Source organism: Astyanax mexicanus, chromosome 15 (genome assembly GCF_023375975.1).
Source record: "Astyanax mexicanus isolate ESR-SI-001 chromosome 15, AstMex3_surface, whole genome shotgun sequence".
Taxonomy (NCBI): domain Eukaryota; kingdom Metazoa; phylum Chordata; class Actinopteri; order Characiformes; family Acestrorhamphidae; genus Astyanax; species Astyanax mexicanus.
Window position 1 is genome coordinate 43,405,465 of NC_064422.1, and position 22,654 is coordinate 43,428,118.

The 22,654-nt window shown below is 36.8% G+C and overlaps 2 protein-coding genes across 2 annotated transcripts in view; one reads left to right on the forward strand and one right to left on the reverse strand.

Annotated features, from left to right (window-relative positions):
• mkxa (mohawk homeobox a) overlaps positions 1-12,873 on the forward strand; it is a 343,537-nt gene extending 330,664 nt beyond the window's left edge. The window contains exon 7 of the transcript XR_007424327.1: positions 12,209-12,873. The gene's annotated coding sequence lies outside the window, so the exon portion shown is untranslated. The remainder of the gene's footprint in view (positions 1-12,208) is intronic.
• The window catches only part of ablim2 (actin binding LIM protein family, member 2), a 143,897-nt gene that overhangs the window by 57,395 nt on the left and 63,848 nt on the right, over positions 1-22,654 (reverse strand). The window contains exons 4-11 of the mRNA XM_049464581.1: positions 21,333-21,445; positions 20,036-20,162; positions 17,899-17,992; positions 11,669-11,756; positions 7,820-7,878; positions 5,030-5,080; positions 2,726-2,803; positions 2,126-2,269 (exon numbers count right to left, since the gene is read on the reverse strand). Coding sequence (XP_049320538.1) covers positions 2,126-2,269; positions 2,726-2,803; positions 5,030-5,080; positions 7,820-7,878; positions 11,669-11,756; positions 17,899-17,992; positions 20,036-20,162; positions 21,333-21,445 — 754 coding nt within the window. The remainder of the gene's footprint in view (positions 1-2,125; positions 2,270-2,725; positions 2,804-5,029; positions 5,081-7,819; positions 7,879-11,668; positions 11,757-17,898; positions 17,993-20,035; positions 20,163-21,332; positions 21,446-22,654) is intronic.

Sequence of the window (22,654 nt, forward strand, 5' to 3'; positions counted from 1 at the left end):
GTCCAGGTAGCTGCGCCGTTAAAATAGCAATCCACCAAAGTCAGAGCTCACCTGACTCTTAAAGGGAATGATGAGCAAGAGAAACTCTGATTGGTTTAGTTCACGTAACGCCCAAAATTAACCACACCCCTGATTAATTAAGAGAATTAGTACATGCCTTTTTTGCATTTTTAGACGAGCAAGGTGTACTTTTCCCGTCGTTACGATAGCAAAGACACACAGACACGCCCTAAATCAAGCTGCACTAGGTTGTATTCAGTCAGTGGAGCTCCTGTGTTTTCTGTTACCAAGATAAAAAAGCAAAAACTCCAGAAATGTACCTGAACTACACCAATAAGAGTCCTTGGGCTAGACTCCTAACACTACACTGACTCAAGTCTGAAATAGGAATAACCTTATAAGTCGTTTAGGTTAAAAGAATCAGCTAAATGTCAAAAGTTTGTACCAGTCAAAAGTTTGAATACACCTTAAATTAAGTGTTTGTTAATTATTTTACAGCAGGGGTGTCCAAACTACGGCCCGCGTGTCATTTGCGGCCCGTTTCCTTTTTTGGAGCGGCCCGCGAGGTATTTTAGAAATAGAATGAAAGTTGGCCCGCTGTTAAGCAGGATTTTATAATGTGAGATTCAAAGTTTGAACGCTAGGTGTCAGAAACGGGCCAAAGAGTCTAAAAGCGGAGAGAGCGCGCATTTCTAGAGCAGAAAAACGGGCCAAAGAGTCTAAAAGCGGAGAGAGCGCGCATTTCTAGCGCAGAAAAACGGGGCAAAAGAGTCTAAAAGCGGAGAGAGCGCGCATTTCTAGCGCAGAAAAACGGGCCAAAGAGTCTAAAAGCGGAGAGAGCGCGCATTTCTAGAGCAGAAAAACGGGCCAAAGAGTCTAAAAGCGGAGAGAGCGCGCATTTCTAGAGCAGAAAAACGGGCCAAAGAGTCTAAAAGCGGAGAGAGCGCGCATTTCTAGAGCAGAAAAACGGGCCAAAGAGTCTAAAAGCGGAGAGAGCGCGCATTTCTAGCGCAGAAAAACGGGCCAAAGAGTCTAAAAGCGGAGAGAGCGCGCATTTCTAGAGCAGAAAAACGGGCCAAAGAGTCTAAAAGCGGAGAGAGCGCGCATTTCTAGAGCAGAAAAACGGGCCAAAGAGTCTAAAAGCGGAGAGAGCGCGCATTTCTAGAGCAGAAAAACGGGCCAAAGAGTCTAAAAGCGGAGAGAGCGCGCATTTCTAGAGCAGAAAAACGGGCCAAAGAGTCTAAAAGCGGAGAGAGCGCGCATTTCTAGAGCAGAAAAACGGGCCAAAGAGTCTAAAAGCGGAGAGGGTGCGCATTTCTAGAGCAGAAAAACGGGCCAAAGAGTCTAAAAGCGGAGAGAGCGCGCATTTCTAGAGCAGAAAAACGGGCCAAAGAGTCTAAAAGCGGAGAGAGCGCGCATTTCTAGCGAGTCTTAAAGTTGCCGTAATTAAGGAGTTTAATATTAAGAGACATCATGAAATGAAACATCAATTTGAAAATTCTTAGTTTACACAACACTGTCAAAGATAAAGAGAGTAAGTCAAGTAAAATGGTGTGTAAATGAAATAATCAGGAAAAAGTATTATTTAAAGTGGTATATTTCATTATTTGTTTTATTACATTTTCTCAGTCAGCTTTATGAGGTAGAGTCACCTGGAATTCAGACTTTCAGTTAACAGCTGTGCTGAACTCATCAAGAGTTAATTACTTGAATTTCTTGTCTCTTAATAAAGTGTTTGAGAGCATCAGTTAAAGTAAAGTAGTGAAGAGGTAGAGTTACAGGTATACAGTGAATAGTGAATATTTGAGTAATGTTCTAAAAGTAAAAAAAATGAGGAAACTGGTTCTCATCAGGACCGCCTTAGGAAAGGAAGAGCAAGAGTTTCCTCTGTTGCACAGGATAAGATCATCAAGAGTTACCAGCCTCAAAAAAATAATGAGTATTTTGGTTTGTTTAACAGTAATTTTAAGTTACTACATGATTCATTATGTGTTCCTTCATAGTGTGAATCACTTCACTATTAATTTACTATGCAGGAAAACTTTTGACTGGTACTGTATGTACCTGAAAACTGTGTACGTTCAAGTGTGTGTGTGTGTGTGTGTGTGTGTGTGTGTGTGTGTACCTCTCCATAAGTCCTCTCCTCGGTGGGGTAGCTGACGTACGGGGAGTAGGAGAGCATGTCGGGTCTGTCGATGTTATAAATCGCCTTTATTTTAGGAAGAGCTGCGAGATCCTTATAATCCAGGAACTCCTCACCCAGCTTTGCCTGCAACAGACAGACAGTCAGACAGATTAAACAGAATGATAGATATAAATAAATGGATAAATAATATAAACTTCTTGCAAATCCATGCATTTGTAAAGCTCTAAATCTCAGTCTATATTGTGATCTTTTGGCACCATCTGGTGGCTCAGTGATGTACTGCAGGTTGTGAGAAAATAACAATTTTTCTTTGGTTCATATACTAACCCAAAAATAATCAAGATATTAATAAACAATATGACTGTCATTATATATGTCATTTAAATTAATGTATTCCACTCAGAGCCATAAATCTTGGTGTTAGTTCAGTCTGCAGTTAAGTCAGTAAGCTAAATGAAAATTAAGCGAAATTAAATGCATCAAAATAAAGATTACATTTATTCATATTTTTAAAGACTTATAAGAGATGCTTTTAAATTATAACGCTCGAAGATCATGCAGATGTGCAGCACTGCGTACATATATAACTCTGCTAGGAGATCCAGATGTGCTGGAGGCCGGAGCCGAGGTGATGCTCTCAGAGGAAGTCCTGGTCACCTGGAGAGAGAGAGAGAGAGAGAGAGAGAGAGAGAGAGAGAGAGAGAGAGAGAGAGAGAGAGAGACAATAAGAAAAAAAGACAAAGTGAGAAAAAACAGAGTTAGAGAGAGACAGTGAGAGAAAGAAAGAGATGGAAAGATTGAGAGAGTCAATGAGAGAGAGAGAGACAGAATGAAAGACAGAGTGAGAGAGAGACAGTAAGAAAGAGAGACAATGAGAGAGAGAGACAGAGTAAGACAGTGACAGAGTGAAAGAAAGAGAGTAAAAGAAAGAGAGAGACAGAGTGAGAGTGACAGAAAGAGAGAAACATTGAGAGAGACAATGAGAGAGACAGAGTGAGAGAGACAGAGTAAGACAGAGACAGTGAGAGAAAGAAAGAAAGAGAAAGAGAGAAAGATTGAGAGAGACAATGAGAGAGACACAGAGTGAGAAAGAGACAGTGAGAGATAGAAAAAGGGAAAGAGAGACAGAAAGAAAGAGAGAAAGAAAGTGAGCGAGAGAGAGAGAAAGTAATATTGGCACTGCTGTGCTGATCTACAGAACTCGGCCTGCGACCGCAGCACAGCAGTGCCAATATTATACGTTATAGCACCAACCTCGAGTGTGTTAATGTGATTATATACCACAGTTCCATTATCACTGTTTACTGAAAGATTTTAAAGAGTTAAAGAGGAGGAGAAAATAGGATCTTTTTGGTTAAAAAAACTCCGCCAGTTAAAATAGTTCCATTGCTGCTCTGTTTGTAGCTGCTCTGTTTAGCTTGTAAGCGCTGCATCGTTGCTAGGTTACCTGTATGTGGCGGAGTAGCATGGAGAGCTTCGGTTACAGTGCAGTGCATTACCGGCTGATAACGGTACTCATAGAACGCCTCTCAGCCAATCACAATGCAGGGTTGGAACTAAATGTGGTATAGTTTAATTTCACAAACTTTACGCACACAGAACTCATATGTGAGTATTATTACTTCATGCTGTACTGCATTAACTATTAACACTAATAATCACACAGTTAAACACAGAGAAACTCAAATGCTGCCTTTTATGGCTGCACTTTAAGCATATAACATCCACAGATTTACTTCACACCAAACCATGCTAATATGTTTTATATTTAAAATAAAGGATACACAGTACCAGTATATATTTGGACACACCTCTTCTCATTCAGTGTGTTCTCTTTTCTTTTTTTTTTTTTTTTTTTGATGATGATGATTTTTTTATATTGTAAATGTAATACTGAAGACTATAATAAAGCAATACAGAAACACATGCTGAATTATTATGCTTTCATCAAATGTTTGAAAGTAAACTTTTATCATACTTTTTAAAAAGTACAATATAGTGTATTTAAAAATAAATAGACTACTATGAAGTAATATTAATTAGTATAATAATTAATTAATTAATTAATCAATTATTTAATTAGTTAGTTTTTATAATAATATAATTCAATATACTTCTAAAATACTTATTTCAAAATATACTTGTGTACAGTTTTCGCAAAGTGTGTTAAAAACAGCTACAGTTACAGTAGTTACACTTAAAGTACAATGTATTATGTAACTTTGTAGAAAGTAAATTAAATTACTACTACTGATTAAAAAAAAGTAAATTTTTAACACGCTAATAATTGTAGTACAGTATATTAAAAAAAAAATATATATATATATATATATATATATTTATATATACAGTTGTAATACTCTGTATTAAATGTATTATAATTTTAATGTAAGCATATTTAAAATATGGGGTTACATACATGAAGTAGTATATTTAAATGTTTAAATGCTACTTAAGTATATTTAAAATAGTTCCATTTTAGTACAGTTAAATACACTTAGCACAATTTAAGTAAGATATTTTTGTACTATTTTTATACTGTAATTAAAGTATAATAAGTACAAAAGTCTTTAAATATACTGATTAATAATAATGTAGATACAAGAACACTTTAGTGCACTATAGCATATTAATGATTAGCATAATTTAATACACTTTTTTCACTAGGGTTTATTAGAGCATTAATGGCAAAAAGTGATCTTGCTCACAAAAAGAACCCAATGAGAGCTTTGATTGATTTGTGGTCCTGATCACATGATCAGAATCAGGGGGGTCCAGCAGGTCCAGTCTGGATCTCAGTGAGTTTCTACTGAAGCTGTTAGCGGTTTGGGGGGCAGGTAAACCCATGCAGGAACAGAGGGGGCGGGGCTTAACGACACAAACCTGCTCAGGTACGTTCAAACGGAGGTCAGTGAGCTGAATCCTCACCTGTTTCTGCAGGAAGAGGGGCGTTACAGTACAGGGGGTCATATAACCAGCAGAGCTGTGGGAAAACGGGGCTCCTGCTCTGCTCAGAGTTTATACCAGGGGTCACCAACCTTTCAGAAACTGAGAGCTACTTTTTGAGTACCAATAATGTGAAGGGTACACACTTGGTACACACTTGTGAAATCACAAATCTGCTAAATTTAGCCTTAATTATGTGTTATTATTAATAAATAATGATATTCATCTATGTGAATACAATATCATAACATAAATCTCTGCAAGTATTTACATTTTATATTACATGTTATATTTTATATTATAGACCGTTTCAATGAGGAAAACAATAACAAAGCTGCTGCGCATGTCTGTTCCTTCCACGCTTCCGGTGGCGCTATTTTCAAGTATACAGCTGTCAAAATGAGAGCGCATATTTCGCTCCCGAACACAGAACAAACACGCTATAGTCAGAACTGAGTAAAAAGTTGTGACGCCAGGTAGAGAGGAGTGACGCGAGCCGAGTTAAAAGTACAAACAGGTTTATTAGCAGGCAAGCTAACAGATACTGCTATCAGGAAAGCCAGGCAAACAGCGGTCTCACCGATACCAGAAGACGTAGTCAAAAATACAGTCCGAGTTCGAAACCGAGAAACAGTCCAACCGTACAACAAATCCAATAAGGGCAAAAACAAAAGACATAAACCGATAATCCGAAAACAGGGTCGTAACAAGAAAGCAAAAACAGAACATAGGAAAACGCTTAGTATGCAACATGAGTCGGCAATACCTCGCGGTGTTTGTTTACAAACGGATGCCTTAAATACAGGAGCTAGACAAGAATGAACCGGAAGTAATTCAGAATACAGGTGAATCAGAGCGTCGGAGCGTAACGCGATTGGGTGAAGGTGAAAGGTTATTATTGACGTCATAATCAGCGGAATTCTGAGAAATGGAGTCCGGTAGTGTGGAAGGAGAACAAGGCTGCGTGACAAAAGTGATCAAACCTCTTCTCCTGATCCTTTTGATAAGGATTTAAGAGGGAAGTTTTCTCCTCGGATTTAAAACCCAGATGTTCATCCCTACCTCGTTGAAACAGAGCGTGTTTACACCAGACAGGCAGTGAAAGCGCACCGCAGTTTGAGCGCATATAATTACTTTCTCAGTGGAAAAGTTGGGAATATTTGTCCCTGTAGTAGAGAAGCATCACTGTAGTGTATGGTGAGGTTGGAGCAAGTCAAACTCTATCCAGCACGTACTCTGCATGATTTATAGATAAGAAGGAGGGAGAAGTTGTGAGCGGACACTGTAACTGCAGGCAGGTCAGCAGTGTGAAAAACGAAAGCAGGCGTGTTTACTACGGAGGACCAAAAATGACATAAGTATAAATAAATAAATGTTGAAATTAATAAATGCACATATAAATGAATAAATAAATATATAAATAAGAAACATATTTATTAATTTATTTATTTACCTATACAATTGTTTGTGCATGTATTTATTTATTTAAATATTTATTTATTTATTTATACATTTATACCTGCATTTATTTAGATATTTATTCATTTAAACATTAATTTAAATTAATACTACTCAGTGTAGCTGTAATGCTTACCGTGTGCAATATCCATCTCACTACGAGTACTGTGATCATCATTTGTGCAATTTATTTAATGTGCAATATTTTTTTTTCTCACTTTTGTTTTTATCTATTATTTATTTGATATTTATTCACTGTTACTCTTGTGCAATAATACTGGTCCACCCAACCATAATCATATCTCTATGCATTAGATGTATATATATATTTTTTTCTTTTACTATATATAATTTTTTTAACTCTTTATATATTTTCCTACAATAGGTTTTCTGTATATATAGATTTATCATTATTTGTTTATACCTTTTCCTGACCTGTTTCTCTGTCCTTTACTCTGCACTGCTGTAACATGGTAAATTTCCCCATTGTGGGATTAATAAAGGATTATCTTATCTTACCTTATCTTATCTTAATTTATTTATTAATTTATTTATTTATATATTTATACATTTATATGTGTATTTATTTATACTTGTGTAATTTTTGGTCCTCCATAGTTTACTTGTTTAAAGAATAATTTGACCTGATTTTCAATGTTTGTGACTCTCAAATAAATTAAATTAAAAAGTTACGTCCACTGTTTTGAAAGCTGTTTACTGCTGAACGGAAGTGTCCTAGGAACAGCTACATCACTTCCTACGCTCATGAATATTCCTCAGAAACGGTTTATATTTTAATTATAATATAATATATATATATATATGTTTTGTTATATTTATTATATTATATAGTTAGCATGGTAGCTTGTGTGGCACGTCCTGAAATATCTTTCCACATTGTGTCCCTTTGTCCCTTTCACAACTGTAAAAAAAAAAATAACTTTTTCTCCCATTCATTATGAAAATATCATTTCTTTCTTTTTTTCTGCCATGTTGTCAGGGGTAAATCATCTCCTATCTCTAATTTAATATGGATTTATATATATATATATATATATTGTCATTTACACCAATGCAACTGCGATTCAATAAAGAACAGCAACAAAAAAGCTTTTCAGAATTTTTAGACCATTAGACCATGTTGGTGACCCCTGGTCTATACACATCAGAGTCTATCATGCAATTTACAGTCCAGGGAACATTAGAACAGACAGAACTGGTGGAGAAGAAGATTTTCTGGGGATGGTCTCTCTGTTTTAAACACCCTACCTTACTCTTCTCCTCCATTCGCGCTGCCTGTCTGCAGGGAGGATGCCAGATAGAGGAACCTGAGGAAGAGAAATACAAAAGTACATATATTAAAAAATCCAATGATCTCTGATCTCTATCCTTTTTATAACACTCTACGAGCCATATCATAATCCCTATCCTGATTCTCTTTGGTATCTTACACCCAGTAAAGAGTCTATGTACATGCCTGTGTATTTAGGAATATACTGCTCTGGGGAAATTAAAAAGACCACTTAAAATTGATTTTACCATATTAAAAACCTCTGGAATATAACCAAGAGGAAGAGGGATGATCACAAACCATCAAACCACCAAACTGAACTGCTTGAATTTTTGCACCAGGAGTAAACCAGCATAAAGTTATCCAAAAGCAGTGTGTAAGACTGGTGGAGAAGGAGAACATGATGCCAAGATGCATGAAAAAAAACTGTGATTAAATAGAAACAGGGTTATTCCACCAAATATTCATTTCTGAACTCTTAAAACTTTATGAATATGAACTTGTTTTCTTTACATTATTTGAGGTCTGAAAGCTCTGCTTCTTTTTTTTTGTTATTTCAGCCATTTCTCATTTTCTGTAAATAAATGCTCTAAATGATGTCCTCATGATACCAAAGACACCAACACGCTCTAAATCAAGCTGCGAGATGCACAATTAATTGACAGATGTGCTTTAAATCGCTAAAATATGGCCCTCTATATCAGTGGTTTACAACCTGTGGGCCACAGCACCCTAGTGGGTCGCAAGGGTACTGCAATTAGTTTTTTCTATATATAGAGATTTTGACATGTCATTTACCAACATGCAACATTTCCACTTATTTGCTATTTATTTGTTATGTATTAACTGCCAGCCAATATGCATTAACATTAGTCACTGCTTAACATAAGATATACACACTGAGGAACCATACTTCTTTGAATTGTATTTTTTTAGATCTATATTTTCATTATAATTTTTCATGTTATATTCTCTCTAGTTTCTTGTATGTATAGATTTTATATAGAGTTTGTATATTTCCACTTAAAAGGCATGAAAAGATAGCTAATAGATTAACAATCTAATTAATGGTTATATTATTAGTGATGTAAAGCTCATTTTTGTTGTACTAAGCCTTTTGTAAGTGTAAGATTATTTTGTTTATTTCAGTTCTAATGAATCTTAACCAGTCTCGCTAAGAATTTTCCTTTTATTTTAAGTAATTTACTCATATTAAACACTAAAAGTTACCAGTCAAGTTATTCTTGTTTCCAAACTTATGGCAGAAATCTGTTTTTTTTTTTTTTTTTTTTTTGCTTGATTCAATTCTTACTTCACTCATTCTGAGAGTTTTTGATTGCTTATAAAAAATAGCTTATGGCAGATTTTCTGGCTTTACTTAAGCATACACTAATTCCACCAAATTCCAAATAAAAATGTTCTCATTTAGAGCATTTATTTGCAGAAAATGAGAAATGGCTGAAATAACAAAAAAGATGCAGAGCTTTCAGACCTCAAATAATGCAAAGAAAACAAGTTCATATTCATAAAGTTTTAAGAGTTCAGAAATCAATATTTGGTGGAATAACCCTGTTTTTAATCACAGTTTTCATGCATCTTGGTATCATGTTCTCCTCCACCAGTCTTATACACTGCTTTTGGATAACTTTATGCTGCTTTACTCCTGGTGCAAAAAATCAAGCAGTTCAGTTTGGTGGTTTGATGGCTTGTGATCATCCAACTTCCTTTTGATTATATTCCGGAGGTTTTCAATTTGATAAAATGGAAAAGGATTTTTTTTGCAGTGTGCCAACAGGCACGTGTACTGGTAGGGGATGCGCCTGTGTTAACAATTTACTGCCAAGATAGCAATGAAAATCTGACTGTTGGCTTCTGTCTAGATTGTATTCAGTCAGTAGTGCACCTGTGTTTTCCATTGCCAAGTAACAGTATATAGCAATACACCAGAAATGTACCTGAACACACCTTATTTCCAGACCACCACACCCATCAGTGTAGATATATTCAGAAGCACTGTTGCTTATTTTAATAATAAGTCATAGAACTCCCATACATTTCTCTCTCTCTCTCTCTCTCTCTCTCTCTCTCTCTCTCTCTCTCTCTCTCTATTTAAGCCAATGAAATAAATGCACACAGCTCTGGGAGCATAAAGTGACTAAGCACTTCCATTTTCATCTCTTCAGTCAGATTGAAATTGAGCAATAACTGAGCTGGGACCTGTCAGCAGTCTAAAGCAGAGAATAAATCCGCTGTGATACAGACTGCAGTGCAGCCTGTCTGGAATATAAATCTGTGTTTCAGCCCCTCTGCTCTGGATATTAAAATATTACCCAGTTGAGCTCTGCAGGAGTGAATTCAGTCAGCTTTCATAAACAATATTAACAGAGTAAAGTCTGAACCAAGTGTGTGTTATCATATATTATATTATATACTGTACTGTATTTTAGTCCAGTTAGTTTTGTTTAGTTTCACACTGTAGTTAAGTGACTGAGTGCACTTAACAACTTTACGAACATCCCTTTCAGACAGCTTCCTCTTACAGCGTCCACAGTTAATCCTGTTGGATGTGGTTGGTCCTTCTTGGTCGTATGCTGACATTACCCTGGATACCGTGGCTCTTGATGCATCACAAAGACTTGCTGTCTTGGTCACAGATGCTCCAGCAAGACGTGCAGCAACAATTTGTCCTCTTTTGAACTCTGGTACGTCACCCATAATGTTGTGTGCATTGCAATATTTAGAGCAGAACTGTGCTCTTACCCTGCTAATTGAACCTTCACACTCTTACTGCTCTTACTGGTGCAATAATGTGCAATTAATGAAGATTGAACACCAGGCTGCTCCAATTTAACCATGAAACCTAAAATCCCACACTAAAATGATGACAGGTGTTTCAATTTCATTGTCCGACCCTAAAATCTAAAACTAAATCTCAATTTTCCATTTAGAATAGATTAGAATAGAATAGATTTTCCAAGTAGAATAGATTATAACATCAGATTGGAGGAAATAAATCAGAAGTTTAACTAAAAACAAAAAATAATTTATTTTATTTTAATTAAATTAAATTAAATAATTAAATCATCACTGATTGGTGGAAACTTCACACTAGATCTCGAGCAGTTTGGACTGTGTGTCTCTCCACTCTTCCTCCAGACTCTGATCCCTTGATTTACTTTAAATGAAATGTAAAATTTACTGATGATCAGTGATGGTTTGGAGAGTCATGTCTGTCATCTGCTGGTGTTGATCCACTGTGTTTTATTATCAAGTCTAAAGTCAGTGCAGTTTTATTTTCCCACAAAATCTTACAGCACTTCATATCTTACAGCTTCCCTCTGCTGAGAACAACTTTTATGGAGATGAGGATTTCATTTTCCAGCAGGACTTGGCACCCTGCCCACAGTACTGCCAAAAGTACCAATTAGTCTTATATAATACTCTAATGATCTAAGATTCTGATTTTTGGGTTTATCAACATTATCAACAATAAAATAAATAAATGCTTAAAATAGATCGCTCTGTGTGTAATACATCTATATATAATAGATTTTTGGAGTTTTATTTTTGGAAAGGAATTACTGAAATAAAGTAACTTTTACCACGTTTAAAGTAAAGGCTGTTTACTCTTTTACTTACTAATATCTTCTACTGAACACTTTCTTTATACAGTATAATCAAGAGTGATTCTTCTACAGCATCAATCAGAGAAGCACTGTTGCTAAAGCTCCTTAATTTATTCCTTTATCTATTTATAAGAGTGTATATCAGCACTGATAAAGACGCTGATGATGATGATGTAATCAGTGAAGTGATATGTGAGTTACCTTGCAGGTACATCTCCTCTCCCTCTCCGAACATCTGCTCACAGCGCACACATCTGGCACATGTGGGATGATAGTGCTTATCTCCAGCCTAGGAAACAGAAACTCAACGTAAGAATCTGAGACAGGGGGCAGCGTTACTCAGTTATGTTTATTATAATGTGTATATTATTACAATTTCACATACAAGAAATATTTAATACCAGATAATTTCATATCTGGTATATAGATAAACATAATTTATATAAAAGTTTTGTAATGTGTGTAACCTTTACTATATACAGTAGCAGTCAAAAGTTTCGACACACCTTAAATTCTGTGTTTTTTTTTTTCAATATTTGAAAATGTTCTGTACTGTAGATTAATACTTAATTCATCCAAACTAAGAAGGAAAACATATCGCATTACTCATTAAACCAAAAACAGGTGTTAAACAAACCAGGATATATTTATTGTTTCACATTTACTTCAAAAAGTAGCATCTTCTGCTTAGATTATCAGTTTTGAACATCTCTGCTGGATTTTCTCAGTCAGCTTTATGAGGTAGAGTCACCTGGAATTCAGGCTTTCAGTTAACAGCTGTGCTGAACTCATCAAGAGTTAATTACTTGAATTTCTTGTCTCTTAATAAAGTGTTTGAGAGCATCAGTTAAAGTTAAGTAGTGAAGAGGTAGAGTTACAGGTATACAGGTGGTGAAACTGGCACTCATCAGGATCGCCCGAGAAGTCAAAGAGTTACCAGCCTCAGACACCGCAAGTAGGTTAGAGCATCTAAAAGCTTCTTCACAGAGTATTTTTTTGGTTTGTTTAACAGTAATTTTAAGTTACTACATGATTCATTATGTGTTCCTTCACAGTGTGAATCACTTCACTATTAATTTACTATGTAGGAAAAAAAATGAATAAATAACAAAAATATTGAATAAGAAAGTGTGTACAAATTTTGACTGGTACTGTTGATTTTGTAGAATATAATAAATAATCTAATATTATACAGAATATATTATAAAAAAAGAGGGTGATAAAATGTGTTAATAAACCATTTTTATGGTGAAAGCCCAAAAATAAAAGCTTGCAATGTGTAAATATAAACAGCAGGGGGAGCTCTGAAAGAGGCCTGAAAAAAGCACAATCCCATGATGCTCTCTGTGCAGATACAGCACTATTCACTATGAGTTTATTAAAGTGAAATATAACATTCTTACTCTATATATGTGTAAAAAACATACTATTTCAGAGAAAAAAAAAAAAAAAAAATATATATATATATATATATATATATATATAGTAAAATTGTAAAGTAATTACAATGGCTGTTCCCTTGATTAAACTCTGCCACAGTATCAAAATGCGTACCATAATATTTATTGCATTATATCACAAGGCCTCCTGTTAATGGCTTAAATTATCATTATACAACACCACCCCCAAAAAAATCATATCACAATTCCATCAACCTGTTTAATTTAATAAAATACCTCTGCTTTCCTCATTCATAAAGGGGACATATATTATGCAAATGTTTATTTCAGTTTGAGTTTGGTTTCAGGAATCATTTGCTTCTATAATTCGAGCTTGAGTTTGGATTGCTCCTCCCTTATTGTGACATCATAATATTTACCCATCAGCCCTCTAACAGAGCCACGCCTACTTGATCAGTTTGAAGAAACATTGGCCAATTGGGTCTGCTGGTTTGAGAACCTCAGACAGACTTCTTCTGAGGGAGGGATCTGTACCTACTGTCTTTGGCAGTAAGTCAGCACATGAGGGAGATGTAGAATTGTGTCTATTACAGTTAAGCATGAACTAGCTTGTTCATGTTTTTTGCTATTTAGCACTAGCACTTAAGTTGCTTTTTTTTTTAAATATTTTTGAATATGGTGAACGATATTATACCCTAAAATATTGTGCCATATCACCCATCCCTAATTATCACATCAGAGTACTACTTTTTACTGTTTTCAGCAAAATAAAAATTTACACTGTTCTCATAATTTCCCATTAAATATCTACTAGAGACAGATTATATCTGTCCAGTATCATTTATTTTACTTTAATCCTGGATATATGGAGATATTTGGAGTGCATTACTAATATTATTAGTATCATGACATTCTGGATCATTGACTTCTGTTACAAATCTGATAAAACTTTTGTATTTTCTTTTTAATATCTTAGTTCTCAGGGGTGTGTCATATAATATATTGTATGCAATAATAAAATTTAATTTTCATTTTGTTGCAGTAGTGAATTCTTTAATTTTTTTATTTATTCTTTTTAATTTTAAGTGTTTTGTCATACCGCCAATTATCGAATATATATATAAAATACCATGAAATATTGTTATATTATGTTAGAGACATATCGGCCACCCCTAGTTAGCACTAACGTGTGGTACAAATGTTCAGCATTAACATGGGGCGTGGCCAGCAACAGGTTATTTGCATAAATGAATGAATGATGAATGAAGTTCAACTTATGTAGCACTGTTCTAGAAACCCAAGGACGCTTTATAACTTACACATATTAACACAAATCCATTTATACTCAAAACTTATACACACACCAGTGAGAAGACGCAGCCAATAGTGCACAGCGTACTCTCAACCGGAAACAACCGCACACCTGGAGGACTGCATCAGGCACTACAGAGCTCTGAAACTGGTGAGAATAGTGAAGACCTAGACCTACATTATACTAACTCGTGAAAAAGAGGGGAAATACTTCCCCTTTAATACATTTATTATTAAAACTATGATTATCTATAAAGGATCAGTGTGAAAAAGTGAACCTGAGAAACAGCCAATTACTGAGACCCACGCTGAACTGTGATGTTACAGCAGGTCAGGTGGTCTGATCCAAATACGGCCTCCTTAAATGCCAGGAGCTCAGGGGGTTCGTCTCCACGGCAACAGTAGGGGAGCACCATTGATGTATGTGTCAGATTAATTTATTGTGACACACACCAACACACAAACACACACACACACACACACAAACATAGAGCTGTCTGCCTATAAAAAAACATAGACATGCCCAATCACAATAGAGATCCACATATTAACAGCGGATATATTACCATATTTTTCGGACTATAAGATGCACTTAAAATCCTTTAATTTTCCCCCCAAAAATTGTCAGTACTCCATATAATTTGGTGCTCATTATGTATGAATTTTACCAGTCAGGTATTAAGGAGCAGTAAAAACACTTATGCATAATGCTGAAGTACAGAAGTATACAGAAGTTTCAGTGAAGTTTCTCCAGCACCGAGACTTAGCATTAGCATTAGCTGCTAACCGCGCTAAGCGCTAGCTCTTTGGCCATCCAGAGGTGTGTATTACTGGGTGGAGAGACCTGTAAAGCTAAGCTAAGTTAAGTAAACAAAACTGTAATTCTTAAAAAAAAAACATTTTATTTTAAAGTCAAACGAGTGCTGGATGTTAATCTACACAGATTCCTCTTCTGTTGATTTGGGTGAGTGAAGTGCTTCTGTTTATTTACTGTAAGCTTAGTTTTCCAGATTTCCACTAAGCCTGGGTGCAGCAGCGTTAGCTTTAGCAGGTAACCCCTAGCGCTAGCCTCGGTTAGCGGCTAATGCTGACCGACAGTGAGGAACACTGAGGAACCCTGAGTGTTCTGATAAGCAGGGTGATATTAGCTAGTTGTTTGTCTCACCTAGCTTTTTTAACCTGCTAACAATTCAGCCTACAGTCTGATATACTCGCCTCTGAATGGCAAAAGAGTTAGCACTTAGCACGGTTAGCGGCTAATGTTAATTCTGTTCCAGCAGTGCTAGCAGGGTTTAGCAGCAGGCTACAGGCCGATAATACTGATCTCTGAACGACGAAAGAGCTAGTGTTTAGCACGGTTACTGGCTAATGCTAATACTGCTCCAGCCTTGGTGCTGGAGAAACTTTACTGAAACTCCTGTATAACTCTGTACTTCAGTGGAGTGGTTTTACTGCTCCTTAATACCTGACTGGTAGAATTAACACATAAGAAGCACCGGATTAAAAGGCGCACTGATGATTTTTGGGAAAGTTAAAGGATTTTAAGCGTGCAGTATAGTGCGGAAAATGCAGTAATTGTACGCTATTGCATTTATACAATGCTAAAATTAATAAAACACTGCAGAAAACTATATTTAGTATAAATTTCTGCATTCAGTCAAATGTTTTATATGTTTTAGCTTCAGTTTCCGACTAAAAACAAATCCTTTCAGTGACTTTCAGGTTTTATTATATTGATAAATTGATATCCCATATCAGTACATCCCTAAATCAAACCCTGGTCTCACTTAAATTAGAAATTCATACAGTGAATTCCAGTGGCGTGCAGTTAATATAGTGGGTACCCCTTCTGCCACGCCCCCACCCCCCTCCTCCACACGCCGACCTACACCTACACATAGATTTATAGTAGAACTACATATTCTCTGTCTCTATTTAGTTATATGAGCTTAATGCACATTAACAGCCCAAAAATACAACAGCTACAAACTATAAAATCAATGCTTAATATTCCTACAAGCCTACAAGACGCCAGGTGAGCCAAAACATTAAGTACACACAAAAACTCACCTATTAAACTTGCCTATTATTGTGAATTAGATTCACATTGAAGGACAGCCTTTAAAAATGAGACACAGCATCTGTCTCATTTACAGTCGCAATTCCATGATAGTTAGTTAACTATTAAACTAATCCAGCATGAGCTTCGTTTTACACTAATCAATGCGTAACACCTTCATCAGAACACTGCTGAGAAGGGGTTAGACATTCATGGCCCCGCCCACTTAGTGAAAATCATGAATCTGATTGGTTAGACTGTCCTGCGACTTTGCTAATAGACTCATTATTACACTACACCCTTCTCAAAATCAGCAGAAGTGTCACACAGACACACGGCGGGGGCAGAAGCCTTTTTAAAAAGCTTTGATTGGTTAGAACCATAGACTGTGTATAGCTGGACAGAGCATCATGTTTCAAAAGTGAAGCCACCACAGGTCGGGCGCCCCCTGCTGTTCGTTTGCAGAAAGCTGTGTAACCCCACCCATCCCCATAGGTTTCAATGGCAAAACAGAACAACTTTCAATCACGTTTTTTCTAATATACTGTAATTCTACCTCCTTTATTTAAATGCAGCAGCTAGTGTAACCTCTGCTTATATTGTCAAATTTTTATATCCCCACAGAATCCGTTTTTTAAAACGTTATTCAGCTCTATTCAAAAAAGGTGTGGTTATTGTAAAAGGGCTGGTTATGGGCGGGGCCAATAACAGATCTTCAGCTCCGCTCCGCCCCGCTCTGCAGCCTGTGACCTCGAGGCAGCCCTCAGGGGCGGGGTTATTTAAATGAGTAGGCTGTCTCTCCACAGTCTTTCTCCCTCCTCTGGTCTCTACTGCGCAGAATCGGGTTTCAGAATCGCCAACATGGAGGAAGATTTTGGCTTCATTTTCATTGAATGAATGGGAACGGCCACACGGCGTCCATCTTTTTTACAGTCTCTGGTTAGAACAGCTGATAAGAGTTTTTGTTTTTTATTTTAGTCAATTTATAAAATATATGCTTATAGTTATATATATATATATATATTTCCTAAATAAAACATATTATTATATTATTATATATATTATTATTATAATTCTCTGAAGGGTTAGAAGGGCCTCACTGCACACCACTGGTGAATACAGTGAATACAGTGAACGGTGTCATATAATCTCCCCATGTTTCCTCTGATTTCCTACTGTACTATAGAGAGAGAACAGCCTGCAGATACAAACACAAAGACCACTGATCTACTGAGAGCTTATTTACAGCATGAGGTAACCAACTAACTAACAACCCCCCAAACAAGAACACCTGCGTGAGAGAGAGAGAGAGAGAGAGAAACACAGAGAAGAGAGAGAGAGAGAGAGAGAGACAGAGAGAGAGAGATGAGAAAATGCATTGTCATAACGCTGCTGTATTCAGAGCCAGTGTGAATTGGCCATCTGAGGGTTCCTTTGTTAGCTCCTCAGCCTGCAGCCCAGTGGGAATATAGTGTACCAGTATAACCCAGCCTGAATCCCAGTCTGTGTGAGGAACGCTCTCATATTCTAGCACATTCTGACACACAGCACTTGCCCCTGAGATGACCCAGCCTCAGACCATTCACCCGTTCATTCACCCATTCATTCACCCATTCATTCAGCAGCTCCAGCTATGTGCAGCATGACGAGCAGCCCAGTACCTCCAGAACTTTCCCCGTGATGTACTTCTTACAGTTCTCACACTGGATGCCGTACATGGCGTGGTAGTCCATCTCGCAGTATGGAATTCCATCCCTGTGCAGGAACACACACAACACACACACACAAATACACACACACACAAATAAACATACACGTGAAAAGTGAGAACTAAAAAGCTTAAGGCTTTTTTAAGTTATAATACAAAATACACAGTTTTACTACAGTTTTTCATACTTGGTCTGATCCACATATTCTAACCACTATATATATATATATATATATATATATATATATATATATATATATATATATATATGTATATATATCATAACACTTATCTCCATTTTTGTCGATTTTTAGTTTACTACATAATTTGAACAGACAAACTGTCCCTTACACTGTGCCAACATTTCTTGATAAACGGATAGGCCTGTCACGATAACAGTTTTTTGAGAACGATATTTTGTCACAGAAATTATTGCGATAAACGATATTGCTGGCATTTTCAGACCACTAATTTGCCACTGTTAAAATAACTCATAAAATCATAACAAAGGGATTGACCCTTTTAAAAGACAATAAACTTTTCATTTCATTTTTGGACCTTGAAAGTTCCCAGCGTGAACCAAAGTAGGTTATAGAAGGTTCTTCAGTTTATATATATATATATATATATATATATACACATTGCGAAGTGCAAAGGCAGGATAACCATGGGTCTGACCCACACCATGACGTGCAGCCCCTGCCTGTCCCAGCTGGAAACGCGTTCAACCGGAATAAAGACCCTGTAAATGGAAGGCTGGGGCAACATGAACCTAAAAACCTAAGTTAAGCTACTAGAGCTGCACTGGGCCGTTACTATCTTTCTTTAAGTTTGTATTAGGTGTTGATGGAGGGCATTTTTCCTAATAAAAGGTATGTTTTGAGTGAATTCGCTCCCTGTTTCTTTATCTCTCTGTGCTTACCGGATCACTGTCGCCACGTCCACAGTCACAATATATGTATGTGCATTTTGTAAGTGCAAACACAATGGACGATTTCACGATTATTAAAATGACTGAGGTCATGTCCATTTATTGAACGATAAGTCGATAATGTAGTTATTATGACAGGCCTATGAGCGGACCAATAAAAACTCTTTAAAATGACCTGAAACTCTTTTAACATTGACTTCCACTGAAAGTTTTTTTCTCTCTCCTGTAAAGTTGCTGTTTTTGAGATAAGTGTTTTTTTTTTATTGGACAGCGACGATATGGTACACCTCAATATAGTCTTTAATAGATGATTAAACACCGTATAGAGCTATACAGCTCCAGACAAAAACAATATGAAGAGATCACTTTAAATTGATCTCCAATTTCTCCAATTTTACTTTTTTTAGGTTTACTGTTGAGTAGGACTGCACGATATTGGAAAAATTTTACATTGCACATGTATGTTCTTTGTTTCAACAATATATATTGTGATATATATATATATATCGATCAAGAGCTGAGTCAGCGCCAAGCTCAACTCAAAACCACAGGAAAACAACAAAAAACAACAGTAATCGGTAACACTTTAATCATGCATTTAAATGTCTTTTTTAAAAGGTAAATAAGAGCGTTTTTAGTTTTTCAGGGATTAAAAGTGTGAATTCAGCTGTAACTGGAAATATCTGCACTGCTAAACTGTGCTGGACTGAGGTGCACAGCTTTCCACACGTGCTCACGTTTACAAGCACGTGCCCAACCATGTGGATGGAGGCCATGCATCCTCCACCTCGCGTTTCTCAGGCAGCAGCAGCCTGTCACTCACACAGACACAGAGACAGAGCTGTGTATCTACTTCGAAACATTGCAACATGACGTGTATATCGTGCAGCCCTACTGTTGAGTACAATAAACATTATTAATGTTAGATGTTATTGATGTTAGAGGAAGGTCAGAGTAAAGTACTAAACTGATCCATGTGCTGCAGAGATAGAACAGCATGTTCAGAGCACTACTGCTCCTCTCTGTTCACTGAGTCACTCTAACATTTAGACAGGTCAGCTCTACAGCATATTACATTACTGTCAACACATACACACACACACACATCCACCACACACACACACACACCACACACACAGACAGATACGGGGGTACTGACTTGCTGATGTACTCTGCATTGAGGACTTTGTTGCAGACTTTGCACTTGAAGCAGCCGAGGTGCCAGTGCTTATCCAGCGCCACCAGAGACTGTTCATTCTTAAACTCCTTACCACACCCACAGCAATCTGCACAGAGAGAGAGAGAGAGACAGAGAGAGAGACAGACAGAGAGAGAGAATATTTCTGTTATTGTCTCCACACTGAGCTTAAAGGAAAACTCCACTGTAAAATTGACTTTGGGTGTAGTAAAATATGGATCAATGGATGGATGGATAGATAATATAATATAGTATTTATTTTATTTTTTTAAATAGCCTTATTTAAATCAACGTAAAATCCACTAATTAATGCTCATCTATGAAACTCTATTCTCAGACTTTTATTAATAAGACTTACTTCAAGTAGTAAAAGTCATATCATTTCCTTTTGCTGCTGCTAAGGACAGGAAATCATTATAAAAAAAAAATAAACAAATAAACTTTCACTGCTTTCAAAGATATCTTGCTTGAAACTTGTACATATTTATAATTTTATATTGTGTTTTTGGTGCAATTCTCATGGTCAATAAGAATCTTTTTTTGGGGGGGGCCAAAACCACAAGAAAAGACTAAATACTAATTACAGAATATCAAATGTGTTTTTTTTCATGGTTTCACTCATAAATTGCATAAATTAAATAGTCTGAATGTTTACTACTAAATATTAATTGGCCGCCTGCTACCACATCTCGTAATCACAACTACAACACCCTGCAGAGGGCTTTTATAATGTATCATTGCTGAGCTTGAGTGGTTTAGCCACGTTTGCTAACAACTAGATTAAAATCACAGTGCTAACAGACACAGCAGCTGCCTTTGCGTGGGTTGCAGCGGTTTAGCTGCAATGCTAACAGTTTCTCTGAGCTGGATTACTCGCTGAGTTGATGACAGACTGAAGTACTGTATGAGCTCAGTCTTTACACAGCCTGTGGTTACACAGAGCCTCCTTTCTGTTTTTAGCTTTGTGTTTTGTGTCTTAGAATCTAGTAAAGTGCTGCCGCTGCTGAAAGAACTCCTAGCATTAGAGGAAACCCTGCAAAACTACTCAAAATAAACTAGTTCGTGTTCTTCTAAGAGACTTTTTGTGTAAATATTTTCGGTTTTCAGTTACCTTAAATAAAATTAATAAAACAACTGGTAAAGTGAACAAGTACACAGAGGACAGAGGAGAGAGAGAGAAAAGGAGAGAGAGAGATAGAGAGAGTAGGAGGTATGTGATGGTGATGATGATGAGGAGGAGGATGAAGAGGGCTCTCACTGTGAACAGCCTGGACGGGTGCTGGGCTGTTGGCAGGCAGAGGCTGGGTGCAATTCTGACAGATGCACTCCTTCCCATTAAACGTCACACGGTCGCCCGCAGGAAACGGCTGTCTGCCAAAAAGAGAGAGAGAGAGACAGAGAGAGAGAAAGAGAGAAGGGTCATCTCACCACTCAAGAGATAAACAACAAAAACACATCAGTCATTAGTCATGAGTTTCCACAACTGTACAATTCAAAGTTGAGACTGGTAGACAGCAGAGCTACTGTGTATGAGATGGATCATATATAATATAGTTATTGACATTCATTATTTAGGAAGAAGTATAGATACAAGCTGAAGTATTAACTCAAGTGTAAAAGTACTGGTTTCAAAACGAATTAAAGTATAAAAGTAAAAGTAGTGGATGGAAGGAAGGACAGAAGGAAGGATGTATAGATGGATGATGGATGGATGGATGGATGGATGGATAGAAGGAAGGAATGATGGATAGATGGATGATGGATGGATGGATGGATGTATGGATGGATGGATGGATGGATGGATGGAAGGACGGATACATAGATAATGGATAACAGTACTGTACAACACAATAATATGGATGGATGGATGGATGGATGGATGCATGGATGGATGAACGGATGGAAGGAAGGAAGGATTGGTGGATCTATCTGTATTATTGGATGGATGGATGGATGGATGGATGGATGGATTGATGAATGGTTGGACAAAAGGAAGGAAGGAAGGAAGGAAGGAAAGATAGATGGATTGATCTATTTGTATTAGTAGATGGATGGATGAATGAAAGAATGGAAAGAAAAAAGGAAGGAAGGATTGATGGATATATCTGTATTAGTGGATGGATGGATGAAAGGATTGAAGAAAGCTAGGAAGCAATGACAGATTAATGGATCTATCTGTATTTGTGGATGGATGGATAGACGGATGAATGGATGGATGGATGAATGGATGGATGGACAAATGTGATGATGGATGGATGGATGGATGGGTCTATCTGTATTATCTGTACATAAATGGTTTTAGTGAATGTATGGATGGATGGACGGAAGGAAGGAAGTATGGATGGGTGATGGATGGATTTATTTTTATTAGTGGATGGATGAATGGATGGATGGATGGTTGGATGGATGGATTAATGGAAGGATAGATTGATGGATGGATGAAAAGAAGGAAGGAAAGAAGGAAGGAAGGATGGATGGATGGATGGATTAATGGAAGGATAGATTGATGGATTGATGAAAGGAAGGACATATGGATGGATGATGGATGGATTTATCTGTATTAGTGGATGGATGGATGGA